At 44.5% G+C, this 13,211-nt stretch overlaps 1 protein-coding gene across 5 annotated transcripts in view; it reads right to left on the bottom strand.

Annotated features, from left to right (window-relative positions):
- The window catches only part of LOC101935553 (ADP-ribosyl cyclase/cyclic ADP-ribose hydrolase 1), a 47,343-nt gene extending 38,084 nt beyond the window's left edge, over window positions 1-9,259 (bottom strand). The window contains exons 1-2 of one of the 5 annotated variants that reach the window (XM_024110681.3): window positions 9,016-9,259; window positions 2,190-2,408 (exon numbers count right to left, since the gene is read on the bottom strand). In XM_024110681.3, the coding sequence (XP_023966449.1) occupies window positions 2,190-2,365 (176 nt within the window). In that variant the 5' untranslated portion in view covers window positions 2,366-2,408; window positions 9,016-9,259. Of the gene's footprint in view, window positions 1-2,189; window positions 2,565-9,011 lie in introns of those variants that run through there. The other 4 variants (XM_008174127.4, XM_024110682.3, XM_005296145.4 and 1 more) reach the window with 4 other exon arrangements.
- Between the last annotated feature and the right edge of the window lie 3,952 nt (window positions 9,260-13,211).

Consider the following 13,211-nt stretch of genomic DNA (forward strand, 5'->3'; position numbering starts at 1 on the left):
AGTAGAGTTCAAACCAATGACCAGAGAGGTGAGAACAGGCATTGTGGGACACCTCCCGGAGGCCAATCACAGTGCTGCAATCAACCAGGATGTCTACACTGGCATCGCGGTGCTGTAGCCCCAGCGCAGAAAGCTCTACGCCTCTTGTTGGGGTGGATTTTTTTACAGCACTGCAACTGCGCAGCTTCTGCACACTAAGTGGCTTGGCAGTGTGTACACCTTGGGAGTTACAGCGAAGAAAGCTGCTTTACTACGCAGAAACTTGCCAGTATAGACACGGCCTCACAGTGTTAACACACAACAGTGCTCTCTGAGTGGTGCTGTAACTCTGCCAGTGCAGACATGCCCTGACTGTACACTTTCAGTGCCCTTATTAAAAAGTAAGTAAATAATATACCTATTGAAAAGACTGTTAAGCTTTAAAAGTTATTTCAGTTTAATAATTGAATGCATTTTTAGTAATATTGACAAGGAAACTTCTTTCTTTTCTTTTTATTAGGATGTCCTGATCCTACAAACACTTGTGTACTGGCTTAATTTTACACATCTGAGTAGCTCCATTGACTTCAGTGATACTACTCACATGCTTAAAATTAAGCTTATGCTTAAATTATCACAAGATCAAGGTCAAGGCTTTATCATGACAGTTTCCCTTCAAATACTGCAGATTTTAGATTGTGTATACAGTAGTCTCAGCACTGGATAGCAGAAGGCAAGATTTGTTGATTGCTGCAATCTAGCAGGAAACCAGTTAATATTTTGCTAATATTTTGTTTAAATTATGTCAGTGCCATTATGGAGCGGGGGCAGGCACATAAGTTAAACATGACCGCACTTCAGCAGGAAAATGTTGACTCTGTAGGTGTAGGGGTGGAATTGTACTGTGTAGAATGGCTGTCCTGCCTCAGCCCTGCTCCCTCCCACAATACAGTGCCCAATCCATGTTGAATTCCGGGGCAGGGGGGTGATATTTTGCAGGGCCTGGGAAAAGGCAGGATGATGCTTCCCTTGCCAGACTCCTTGCCTCTGCAACAAGGAATCCCTGGCTTTTCAACCTCTGTCTGCAAGGAGGAAGAGAAGTTGAGACCTCCTCCCCTTCAAGATTCTGCTCAGCTCTGTCCTGGCCTACAGTCTCTGCTTTCATATCTCCTTTCCTGTTCCCCCTTCTGCTGCAAGAGCTCTTCCCAGCTGCTTCTCTAAATGCCACTTCTATATCTTCCACTTTTGTCTGGCCCCTTCAGTGCAAGCCTTTACACTTGAAATGCCCTCTCTCTCCAACATGCTTTAAGTATTCAAATCCTAAGCTCCTTAGGGTAGGAATTGTTTCATCCTCTGTATAATGTACAGCAACAAGCACACTGATGGAATTCAGTAAATATATGTGTATGGAAGATTTTGCAGAGTCTCCCCAGCTCTAATCATATGACCAGTTGCAATCAATCTTTTTACACAAGCCTGAAAGCTCCATGTGCTTACAGTGAACTTAGGCAAGTCCTCTGACCCACATTACCACAATATCTGTTTTGCATATTTTAAAGGAATTTCTCAATGTTCTTCTCACTTCCAGAAGGAAAAAAGCAACTGAATAGAGATCTTTCTTAAAAATGACTTCCCAGCCTCCTGCGCTCTCTTTCACATACACTCACATATTTGGTTATATGGGTTAAATGTTATATGCGACATTAGTGCTTCACAGATTGCAGTTAAACTTCACTGCTGTCACATCCACACATTAAAATTTACTAGACTCTGGCCCAGAGTTTAGATGTTTGGTTCTATGAGATTTTTGAAGGAGGTGCACATTTATATGTGCGGGCAGAATTTGCCCCCAAATTACTGTTGTTTCACTCTCTCATTTGCTGTGCTGTTTTGCGCACCCTCAATCCACTCCCAAAAATGTTCAACAGGATGTAACCAATTTTAAATCTGACTTTATATGTTTTGCTCCAAAATACTTGTAATAAGTTCTAATTCCTCTGTTTTCCTTGTTCAGCTGATAACACGGGATATTGTTTCAGTTGAAACAACGAGGAGTCCTTGTGGCACTTTAGAAACTAACAAATTTATTTGGGCATAAGCTTTCGTGGGCTAGAATCCACTTCATCGGATGCATCAGTTGAGTTAGTAGTTAGCTCTTTGCCTGTCTTTGCCATTAAACCATATTATGCATGACTGTAATTATTACTCACCTCAGCTCAGGGTTCACTGTTGTGATGTAATTATAACACCTCCCGAGGATGACTTCTTGCAGATTTTTAGTGGTCCCTCTGCCTTTCCACTGTAGCAGCTCCATGCTAGTCTCTTTCATTCCATTTGCCAGCAGCACAGCAGACAGCACAGCAACAATTGTCACTATCAGGACCATGATGACCACTAAAAGGACGGTACGCTGCCGTGTCCTGGAGGACCTGTTTTGCAAGGGCATCGTAGATTAAGTTTGTGAACAGCAGCAGCAACTGCTTTCCCGGTCACGACAGAAAAGTAGCTTTTTAATGTGCCAAATAGCACTCCCCCCGCCCTCTCTGCCTTCACACGCTGACTGACGTGGAAGCTAACAGTAACCTGCTACTTGCTGGGCTGAAATACCACATAGAAAAAGGAACAGCAGTATTGATTCAGACCTGAAGCACAAAACGTACACAAACCAGTGGGATGGTTTATGCACATTTGCAATCTTATTAGCAGCATCTGTGACATTAAAGGATGTTGCAAAGATAGCATAGTGTCACTGGAGTTTCCTTGCCTAAATAAATTAATGGGTCGCTTAGTGTGAAAGACCCACCTCTGATAGTAGCCTGTCCCTGATGTTTCAGAGGAAGGCCATCTCCCACCCATCCCCTCTCTGCAACCTCCCTGCTTCCCACCATACATGCAATACTGCGGGCAGACTGGGCAAAAAAAGAAGTGGAAATTATTTTGTGCCTTGAAGTGGGAGGATTTGCCAGTCTTGTAACTTTTATTCTAGCTACTACAAAGTGACTACAGATACTTTTGTTGCTCTTCAGTGTTTAATCCTCTCTGAATCTTTTTAAGCTATTTTGCCCCATTAATATCCTGTGGCAGTAAATTCCACAAGTTAATTGTAGAATGCCAAACCCTGAAGTCCTTACTTGGTAAAGCTTGCAGGGAATAGAAGTTTGTCTACAGACAGAGCAAGTAACAATTGTGTAAAAATGGTCCACGCTGTCTGTATTTAATTTTGGAAAATCATTTCCTCAATTTTAATTTGTGTCCCCTTACTCTTGCGAATGTAAGCATGAGCACTTTATTCACCCGTACTTTGCCATTGATTATTTTATATCCTGCAGACACACTAATAAACATCAACATCAACAGTGGCTTTTAGACAATTTTAACCAAAGCCAAAATGTTTTCCATAGTGAGAAAAAAATATCTGAAAAGCACATTTTCTTTCTCTTCCCCCGCCCCTTCTCTGCATATAATCTTGGATTGATTGTAAACCACTTCTAAGCAGAACCCTGTTAATTGTGAAGTGTTGTGGCTATGCTATAAAAGCCGATAGGGTGCAAACTATTCTCTGAGATTGAAATTGGTTTCTTATTCAAAGGCTAAAATTTTTTCAAAATCATCAATGCAAGATTTTTTTTTTAAATTACACTAAAATGTGATTGCATTTTATTGCCATTTATATTAATAATTAACTATTGATTAACTCATAATTATTTATGTATGCAGTTTAGTTGCAGCCATGTCAGTCCCGGGATATTAGAGAGACAAGGTGGCTGAGGTAATATCTTTTATAGACTCATAGACTCATAGACTTTAAGGTCCGAAGGGACCATTATGATCATCTGGTCTGACCCCCTGCATGCTGCAGGCCATAAAACCGTCCCTACCCCTTCCCTGGACTCTGCTGCTGAAGTCCCCAATCCTGTTATTAGTGACTTCAATCGGCAGAGACCCTCCTGCTAGAGATCCCTGCCCCATGCTGCGGAGGAAGGCGAAAAACCTCCAGAGGCTCAGCCAATCTGCCCTGGAGGAAAATTAGTATCCCTAATACCTTCATTGGCCTCATTAAACACCGATGCAAAATATTCATTGAGATATTGCGCCATGCCTAGATGGTCTTTAATCTCCTCTCCGGCAATAGTCTTCAGCGGTCCCACTTCTTCTTTCTTTGCTTTCTTCCTATTTATGTGGCTGTAAAACCTCTTACTATTGCTTTTAATTCCCCTCGCTAGGTCCAACTCTACACGGCCTTTGGCCTTTCTCACTCTATCTCTACATTCTCTGACTTCACTTAGGTACATTTCCTTACTGATCCCTCCCCTCTTCCACTCTTTGTACGCTTTCTGTTTTTTCCTAATTGCCCCTTTGAGTCGGTCGCTCATCCAACAGATCAACTTCTGTTAGGGTATGTCTACTTACATTTTATTGCGCTCTAACTTGCTGGCTCAGGGATGTGAAAAATCACCCCTCTGAGCGCAGCAAGTCTGAGCGCTTTAAAGTGCTAGTGTAGACAGGCTCAGGCTTGTGGAGGTGGATTACCAGGAGCACTGGGAGAGCTCTCTCCCAGCGCTCGCGCACGACCACACTTGCACTTCAAAGCGCTGCCACGGGAGCGTTCCCATGACAGCGCTTTGAAGTTTCCAGTGTAGACATACCCTTAGTGAGAGAGACAAGCTTTCCAGCTACATGGAGCTCTTCCTCATGTCTGGGGAAAAAGGACAGGAGTACTTGTGGCACCTTAGAGACTAACAAATTTATTTGACCATAAACTTTCGTGGGCTACAGCCCACTTCTCCTGTTCTTTTTGCGGATACAGACTAACACAGCTGCTACTCTGAAACATGTCTGGGAAAGGAACTCCCAGAGTCACAGCAAAATGCAGGGGTGAGGAGATTGTTTAGCATAAGTAGTTAGCACATATTGTAAGGGGCCATTCAAGGTTCAGTGGCCCATTTACAGCTCTGTAGTCATAGGACAAAAAGGAGAGGGTTAGTGGGTAAAGCCATAAACTTACCCACTCTGTTCAGTCCATGATTTTTTGTGTCTTAACAGAGTAATGAATTTAAGCTCCCAGGCTCATCTTTTGAAAGTGTTGTGCAGGTTTCCTGTGAGGATGAGGACTGAAAGGTCAGATATAGAGTGATCACTTTGTGAAAAGTGTTCACCCCTCAAGTGATGGAGTATTTTTGTCTTACCATTTTCCTGTGAGAGTTCATTTGAGAGCATAATGAGGGTCTGGTTTCACCCACTTGGTACTTGTTATTGGGGCATTTAGTGCACTACGCTCAGGAATGAACTATATGTGCTAACTACTTATGCTAAACAATCTGTTCAATCTTACATGTTTGCTGTGACTCAGAGTTCCTTTCCCAGACATGAAGAAGAGTTCTGTGTAGCTAGAAAGCTTGTCTCTCTCACCAACAGAAGTTGGTCAATAAAAGATATTACCTCACTCACTTTGTCTTTCTAGTAACTACTTAGGGCTTGTCTACACTTACATTCTATAGTGCTCTAACTTGCTGGCTTAGGGGGGTGAAAAATCACCCCCCTGAACGCAGCAAGTCTGAACGCTTTAAAGCGCTAGTATAGGCAGGCTCCGAGCGCTGGCTCAGAGCTAATCCCCTCATGTAGACATACTCTTATTCAAATAAAGAAACCGGCTTTGACTGGCTTTACGTGACAAAATACTTCTTGAGCCATCCCAAGTAACACATTCCTGTGACATGCCTCTCCCAGAACCGATTCTTTATTCTGCTGACATAAGTCATCTTAATTTGTCACAGAAATTATATAGACAGTTCAAGTATTACAGCTGGATTTGCAACAAATTGGTTGAATATTGTTTTTAGCTGGTATATGTTGTATGTTTACTAACAAAAAAAATGCAAAATAGAAAGAAGGGTACAATATTTGGCAGAATTTTGCCCAGAAATGAAACTTCATCTGTGGGAGTGACCCAAGAAGTATATTGTCACACACATCCAGTCAAAAGCCTAGTTCCTTATTTGAGTAACTATTAATATATATATAGTGAATTAATTATGTATATAAATTATAATAGAATTCAGCCACATTTATTTTGATGAAATTTCTAAAATTTTTATCTTCTGTTGATCAATTTTAGAAAAATTTTGACCTTTGAATATGGAACTGGGTACAGTAAATAAGGAACCATCTTCAGCCATGTATGCCATTTCGGACTAAATCAAGAATTGCGCTCTCCCCTTGTGGGTTCCAGGACAATCTGCTCCAAGAAGCAGTCCTTTATGGTGTCTAGAAATTTTATCTCTACATCCTTTCCTGAGGTGACATGTACCCAGTCAATATGAGGATAGTTGAAATCCCCCATTATTATTGGACTTTCTGCTTTTGTAGCCTCTCTAATCTCCCTGAGCATCTCACAATCACTGTCAACTTCCTGGTCAGGTGGTCACTAGTATATTCCTACTGCTACACTCTTATTGTTCAAGCACGGAATTTCTATCCATAGAGATTCTATGGCACAGTTTGATTTATTTAAGATTTTTACTTTGACTCTGCTTTCTTTCATGTATAGTGTCACTCCCCCACCAATATGACCTACTCTGTCCTTACTATATATTTTGTAACCTGGTATTACCATGTCCCATTGATTATCCTCTTTCCACTAAGTTTCCGTAATGTATCCTCATTTGATGGTAGGCACTCTGGTTCACCCATATTAGTTTTTAGACCTCTAGCATGATTTTTACATTTTGCCAATATTCAGTTGTTTGCCTTCATGTGTTATATTTAAATGGGACTCTTTGACGTTTGACTGTTCCTCATTAACTCCTACCTGTACTTTACCAACTTCTTTCCTATTCTCTTTGTTAGGATGTAGAGTTTCCCCTTTAATGAATTCATCCCTAAGGGATGTGTTCACCTGAACCATGTGCTCTTCCATGCCTGTCAGCTTTTCCCCAGCCCTTAGCTTAAAAACTCCTCCACAACCTTTTTAATTTTACATGCTAGAAATCTAGTTCCATGTTGGTTTAGTTCATCCTTCCTGTATAGCTCCTCATTTCCCAAAAGGTTCCCCAGTTCCAAATAAACATAAAACCCTCCGTCCTATACCATCGTCTCATCCATGCACTGAGACCCTGCAATTCTGACTGTCTTTCTGGCCCTGCACGTGGAACTGGGACCATTTCGGAAAATGCTACCATGGAGCTCCTGGACTTTCATTTCTTACCTGGCAGCCTAAATTTGGAATCTCTCATACCTTTTCCTATGTCATTGGTACCTACATGTATCACAATCCCTGGCTCCTCTACAGGGCCAGCTCTGGCTTTTTTGCTGCCCTAGGAAAAAAAGCCACCCTCCCCCCCCCCCCCCCGCCAGTGCGGCAGGGGAGGGCGCTGAGCAATCCCCCACCGGCCGGAGCGCCAGGGGGATGGCGGCGAGCCTGCCGCGGCTCCGCTCTCCCCAGCGGCCAGAGCGCCGGGAGCAGGGCGGAGAGCCCGGCTGGGGCTCTCCGCTCTCCCCGGTGGCCAGAGCGCTAGGGGGAAGGCGGAGAGCCCCCGGCGGCCAGAGCGCCGGGAAGAGGGCGGAGAGCCCGGCCGGGGCTCTCTGCTCTCCCCGGCGGCCAGAGTGCTGGGAGCAGGGCGGAGAGCCCGCCGCGGCTCTCCGCTCTCCCTGGCGGCCAGAGTGCCGAGGGGAGGGCGGAGAGCCCCCAGCGGCAGGAGCGCCGCGGGGAGGGCCGCGTGCCCAGTCCTGGCCCGCTCTCAGGCCGGAGCGCCCCGCCGCGCCACCCCCCTCCTGGCGCCGCCCCAAGCACATGCTTGGTGGGCTGGTGCCTGGAGCAGGCCCTGCTCCTCTAGCAGTGCATATATGTCTGTCTAGATGTCTCATGAGATCTGCCACCTTTGCACCCGTTCGGCAATTTACCATGTGGATTCTCCTGGTCATTACAAACCCAACTATCTATCTTTCTAATAATCCAATCCCCCATTACTATTATCTGTCTCTTCCTAATAACTGGAGTCCCCCTTCCCACAAGGGGTATCTTCAGGGCAAGAGGATACCATGACATCATCTGGAAGTAGGGTCCCAATTATGGGACTGTTTTCCTCTGCTCCAGCTTGATGTTCTCCTTCTGCAAGATTGTCATTCTCCTTAACAGCACAGAGACTGTAAAAGTGGGCGTGGGACCACTCTATTGTGTCCCTGAAAGTCTCCTTCCTCCAGTTCAGCCACTCTGGCCTCAAGAGCCTGCATTGTGCCTCTGGGAGCCACAAGCTGCTTGCACCATATGCACACATTCTCCGCCTGTCCACTAATCAGGTAATCATACATGCTACATTCAGTGCAACTAACTGGATAGCCCCACTCTGCTGCTAGACTCTGCCTGCATTATTTTTACTCTTGCAGGGTTTGTTTTTGTTGTTTTGGGATATTTTTGTGAGGGAGTTGTTTTTTCTTTCTTTTTCTCTCTCTCCCCCTCCTTTGTTTCTTTTGTAGGGACTTTTCTGGTGCCCTTCCAGTACTAAGGTTATAGTCCCTCAGCCACCTTCTCCCCTTGCTACTGAACCCTCAGTGCAGCCAAACTCTCCTAACCTTGGTAGCTCACTCAGACGAGTGCTCTCCCACTCTGTCATGGGGCTCCTTATGCTCGAGAACTGGACCTGGAAGGAATGCCTCTCACGCTTCCTCTCTAAACTCCCCTGTTTGCTGCTGCTGGTCACTTAGGAGCTGGATTTTTAAACACATGTTCTCCCAGAGTTAGTCTCGCCTCCTTGTCAAAGGACCCTAAAGGGGTTATGGATCAAGGGATAGCAGGCTAGAGCCTGGATAGCGTAAACTCAGCCTAGCCAACCACTTGGCTCAGCACACAGCCCCCAAAACAGACCACACTACAATCTTCAGTCAAACAGGAACACAGCAAGCAAGCCAGCACACAACAAACAAATGAAGTAAAGAGACAAGGTGAGTGGGGTAAAACACACCATTCAATAACGTGTAGCTCGAAACCTTGTCTCTCTCACCAACAGAAGTTGGCCCAATATAAGATATTAACTCACCCACCGTGTCTCTCTAGTATCCTGGGACTGCACAGCTACAACAAACAGAGAGCCTCACCTCAAAGATCACGTAGTCTCTCCTGACTCCTCCTTCACCTGGAGAAGTCCCTCAGAAAACTCCCTTGTTTGTTGCTCCTGTTCACCAGTGAATAGTTAATTCTGCAGTGCCTAGCATTGTACTAGGTGCTTTTCAAAACAATTGATAAGACTCCTGCCGCCAAGAGTTTACAGTCTAATCTTAAATGTGACACATGAGTAAGGATAACAAAAGGGGGTTGTGGCAGGGGGTGATGAAGGTATCACTTAAGCCAAAGGGATTCTCTGTTTAAGAATGTGATGATTCTGCTCTTGATTTAATTCACACATACTCACCACTTCTTGACATGAGTGCTCTGGCAGAAGGGAATTTTAGGAGGGAACTGATAAGGAGAGGATAGTGGATTAGAATCAGATAGCAGGGAGAAGGGAAGTATTTCATGGGCAGGAAAAGCATGGAAGGAAGCACAGAAGTGGGAGTGGGACAAAAAAATGAAGAGGGGTTAATTGTGTTTTTTTTTTTCTTGTAAGGCTCATGGATACTAGAATAACTTGTGGATACCTAGGTATTCCCCACCCCTTTTCTAAACAAAACAAAAAGGTAAATTATTGGGCAAGGCCAAACAACTCAAACACAAGAATAGAGTGGTGCATTTTCATATTATCTATTTCCTGATAACAAAACTGCTGGGAGGGGCCATGCAGAAACTCAGCTGATAGGAACAGAAACAAGCAACTGTAGCAGCTACAGCCATAAGGAAGCAGGGAGCTGAGACCCAACCAGAGTTACTCCTCCCCTCCAGCATCCCGGACCCAGAACTCTGCAGGGGAGAGCCCTACTCTGGGGAGACCAAGGCCATGTGGTAGATGCTCCCACCATGTGAGCTCAAGAAAGAGAGAAACCACAGGGAGGCCAGGCCTCATCCAGAAACTCAGCCAGGAGGAGCAGTTGCAGCAGGGACTGGGGTATATCATCAGTGCCCAACTGCTTTCCTTCCCCTGTCCCCTTCAACTCGCTCCTGCCTCTTCCCTCATGGTCTCTCCATGTCAGCCTCATCTCAACAGCCTTCCATGCACCATTTCTTCCTTCCTCTTTTCCTTCCTCGTCCCTACTTTCTCTCTAGTTAGCTACTCCCCTCCCAATAAAACCTCACCCCAAACTGTAAAAGTAAAATAAAAAGAAACCAATGGAAAAAATGTATTGCACAAAAATTGCATTTATCAACCACCACACAGTTCACTTTTTTTTTGGTTCACTTTGTTTCTCTTATCTATATAGGCCATGCCTACACTGCAGTTAGTACATCACTTGTAAAAAAACAACAAGGAGTCTGGTGGCACCTTAAAGACTAACAGACGCATGCATACATGGCTCCTTGTGTCGGCAGTGCATGCACTCACCAGGAGTTCTGATGTCAATGCAGAGTGCAGTGCCCCATAGAGAGAGAGATCCCACTGTGCAACTTGCCATCATCCAGTGTACATCCAGGGCTCAACTGAGTTGCGTGGGGTGACTGGGACCTTGGGGTTTCCAGTTTGAAACTGTCTCCATCACATGTTATCTGTATCCCATAATTTTTGCACCTTTTTTTCAAAATCCCACTAACCTGTGTGGCCCTCCTCGCTGTCCACCATCTCTAACAGAAGCATGGAGCCTGCACAGCTCTGCACTAGTGTCATGAACCTTATAAGCACAGAGCACCCAATCCTGGAATATTTGCACAGCCACAAGAAGAACTGGATCAGTGAGGAACATGATGATTCCTTGGAGAAGAGATCGCTGTGGGACATAGCGAGAACCAAATCAAGGTTGTTGGTGGCATTCATGGAGCAGCTGCAGATGGGAGCACCTCTGCTGGGCCTGAGAAACAAGCACTGACTGGTGGGATCACAGCGTAATGCACGTTTGGGATGATGAGCAGTAGCTGCAGAACTTTTGGATTGGCAAGGCCACATTCCTGGATCTGTGTGCTGAGCTTGTAGGGATATTAAAGAAGGTACTAACAGTGATTCCCCCAAGTGACAGTGACCCCCCCTCATAATTTGTCCTCCACACTTTAAAATCCAAAAGTTTCACCAAGTACAAAAATCTCTTGGGTCTTCTGTTAAAACTTGTAAGCTACAGTCTGTAGAAACCATTGATTATATCTATCCTGTGAAAGATACTTTATTACTATGTAAAACTTACAAACAAGTTAATTGACTTTGTTCTTGAAGTAATTGATACAATGTAAACAAACACTATAAGCCCTTAAGTGACTTTCACTTCTTTCAAAGGCTCCTAGCACAGACTCCCACCCTCTGTGATTAAAGGGCCGGGAGTCTCAAATAAATTAGCACACACCCTGAAAGTGGTGAAGACAGTAAATTAAAATATGGTTAAGATATGGAATGTATGCTGATGAATGCTTGATATACATGAATGGTTAGGGAGGTGCCAGCCTAGAAAGGGAGTATCCATCGGCCGAAGAATGTGTCAAGTGGATGACCAGACAACCCCCGGAGGGTAAACTGGAATCCACCCCATCACCTGGAAGGATGAGAAACACAAACTTTAAACAGTTTGGAGCCACCAGGAATGTGTCCAGGAATGTGCCATCTGCTGATTGAGTCAGTAACAGCAGGATGAAACAGCTCCCATAGACTAACATAGGAATTAATTCCTATAAGAATGGACTCTCAAGACTGATGACTTTGAGTCTCTGGTTCTGCTGCCAACCTCCAGGAGCATCAGGTGCATCTGACACAGACTCGGCTCCATCCTCATGACCAAGATACCTGGCCAGTAACTTGGCATGAGCAACTTCTAGGCTGGTAACTATAACACCTATACAGAACTTGAATGAATGATTGTGTGAATGAATCTCTCTCTATATATATATGTGTGTGTGTGTGTGTGTGTGTGTGTGAGGAATGAGTAGTGATAGGAATAAGTAGTCAAACAAAGTTGTTTACTTTTATCTTTTGCTTTACCATTATATTTACAATAAATTTGGCATCTTTGCCTTATCCCTCTTAATAAGATCCTGCTGGTTTTTAATCTATTGGTATAACAAGCAGCTTTGGATTTGTAACAGCCTGGTTCCTGAACTGTAGTGGAGTGATAGATGGCATGCATATCCCTGTTTTGGCGCCAGAGTAATCAACAGAAAAGGCCACAAGCATTGTAGATCACTAGGGACACTTCACTGACACCAATGTGGGCTGGTCGGGGAAAGTGCATGACACTCACATCTTTAAAACAGTTTGAAAGCTTGTCTCTTTCACCAACAGAAGTTGGTCTAATATCACCCCCTTGTCTCTCTATTTTTATAGGCTTTTTCAAAGGTCATTTTATATGGGTATCGGTTCTGAATATCTGATCAGACACGTATACCAACAGACACTGGTGTATGTGTGTGGGCAGAAGTTGAACACAGAGTACATGTGTGCACACCTGCCTGTGTGTATGCCTTACTGGGGTTTCAAAAGGGTTTGTGAATGTTGTGTGCACCTTTGAAATGCTTTTATGCAGTCTTGTATCACTCTTGTTCTTTGTTATATGCACATAAGGTTCCTGCACTTCTCATGGACATTGCAATGCTGCAATGCATTTATTTTATTTTATAAACAGGTATTGCTATGACAAATGTGCTGATAATTTTCCTGACTTCTTGTTTGTGGCTGTAACACAGACTGGAGCGCCTGTGGCTAGTCAACCCTGATTTCTAGAGATACACCTGGATTGGATCATATTCTTCCTTGTAAAAAGCAACCAGGAAGCTGCAGAGAGTGAGAAGGGTTTTTGTAGGGAATACCTGGGGTATTTGGGAGCCAGATTGGAAGGCTGAGCTCCAGCCAAGTAAAACCTGAGAGTGGTCGTTGAAACAGGAGGGACGACAGGCAGGAAAGAAGAGCAAGGCCTGGCTCAGCCCAGTTTAAAAACGAGTTAAGTACTTTGTGTTTGTTTTGTGGTACTAGGGAGAGACTGCACTGAGTTTTGTACATGACAGACTTTGTGGCCAACCTGAGTGGAACTGGCGAAGGGTGAATGAAAGGGACTAGGGAGAAGAATAGCCCAAGTCCCAGAAGGAGGGCTATGGGGTTCCCTTAGTCAAGGGGGGGGGGTGGCCTATTGGGCCACTGGGGACTATGTGCAAGACTAAATAAACTAGTCCCCACCCA

The sequence above is a fragment of the Chrysemys picta genome, chromosome 5 (genome assembly GCF_011386835.1).
Source record: "Chrysemys picta bellii isolate R12L10 chromosome 5, ASM1138683v2, whole genome shotgun sequence".
In the NCBI taxonomy this organism is placed as follows: Eukaryota; Metazoa; Chordata; order Testudines; family Emydidae; genus Chrysemys; species Chrysemys picta.